Genomic DNA, 1,517 nt, shown 5'->3' with positions numbered 1-1,517 from the left:
ATATATATATATATATATATATATAATATTAGGGAATGTAAAATTCCAAACATAAAGGAATATTCAATTTAGTAATACCAAATCTAATTTTATAATAAATAATATATGTATATAAATGTAACATGGAGAAGAACCACCGATATACAATTCACACAATGAAGGAGACCAAAGACCATCCAGAAAAATGTACTCTACAAAATACTAATTTAAAACTCTATAAAATCTAATAGAAAAGTATAAAATACATTAAAATCTACAGAATACTAGACTAAAAGTTTAATTCAACTTCGTAAATTGATAAAGTAAAAGGTAAAGTATTGACTACGCGCGTTTCGTGGCCACATTATAGTAGATAAAACCAGTACAATTCACAATAAATTGATAAAGATTATATTCTACTCAAAATATGGTCACTCCTCAGGTCTCTAGAAAAATAAGATTATAAAAACGTATCTTACTAAATAATAAAAATATCAGTTCTAATAGGAATACTCTCGTTAGTACAATCAATGAAATGTAAATGCTTAATACTAATCATTCCAGTTAAAGGTATGATTCATCTAAAATAATATCTATGGACTGATGGTAAATATCTTTATGAATAGAAATACATATAAAAATATATTGTTATTAAATAAATAAATTCTAACATTAGGCAATATTAGTAAAATGGAAGGCATCACTTACCTTATCGACGATCTCTTGTACACTCTGATTTTAACCTTAATGCGTAGAATCTATACGAAGTAAGTCACGTGACTTACTTCTAAAAAGGAGTCATATGTATGTATGTATATATGTCTGTGTGAATGAATCAATGGATGGATTAATGGGTCGATGGGTGTAAGCAGAGATGTATGCATGCATACATAATTGCCTAATTACTTGCATACATACAGATCATATTCAGGGATCTTTACTCTACCTCGTCTTTATTATTCAGGTCAAGTCTATAATAGACTATCTCATAAATGCTACGGAATATGTATTATCAGAAACTAGCTTCTTAGATGAAGAGAGTATGAAGCAAGCTCTTGATAAACTGGAGGTAAGTAAAAATAAATTGTGCACAAAATGATATTTTAATTATGTTCGAACAGTTATATATTAATAAGATCGCATGGTAGAATGAAATCGACATTGCAAATTAATTGTATAATGGGTGGAGTTGTTGTTGTTGGCACTCCGTCGCTTACGACATCGAGGGTTCCAGTTGATCCGATCAACGGAACAGCCTGCTCGTGAAATTAACTTGCAAGTGGCTGAGCACTCCAGAGACACGTGTACCCTTAACGTAGTTCTCAGGAATATTCAACGTGACACAGTGTGACAAGGCTGACCCTTTGAATTACAGGTACAACTGAAACAGGATAGGGTCGACCTTCAATTTTTAGAGGCTGTCCTTGCGATGACCGGTTTCGTTCTTGTCGTCAGAGGCTGCATTTCTGCAATGTGCAGTAGTGTACGGCGACATTTGTTCGTAGATCAAAGTACAGGATCACCTTTTGGAATCGTTT

At 32.2% G+C, this 1,517-nt stretch overlaps 1 protein-coding gene across 1 annotated transcript in view; it reads left to right on the top strand.

The window, feature by feature from the left end:
- The window catches only part of LOC106870929 (membrane metallo-endopeptidase-like 1), a 68,988-nt gene that overhangs the window by 33,702 nt on the left and 33,769 nt on the right, over positions 1–1,517 (top strand). Inside the window, exon 11 of the mRNA XM_014917171.2 lies at positions 944–1,048. Within this exon, the coding sequence (XP_014772657.1) occupies positions 944–1,048 (105 nt within the window). The remainder of the gene's footprint in view (positions 1–943; positions 1,049–1,517) is intronic.

Source organism: Octopus bimaculoides, chromosome 8 (assembly GCF_001194135.2).
Source record: "Octopus bimaculoides isolate UCB-OBI-ISO-001 chromosome 8, ASM119413v2, whole genome shotgun sequence".
In the NCBI taxonomy this organism is placed as follows: domain Eukaryota; kingdom Metazoa; phylum Mollusca; class Cephalopoda; order Octopoda; family Octopodidae; genus Octopus; species Octopus bimaculoides.
This window is presented reverse-complemented; position numbering and strand designations above follow the sequence as displayed.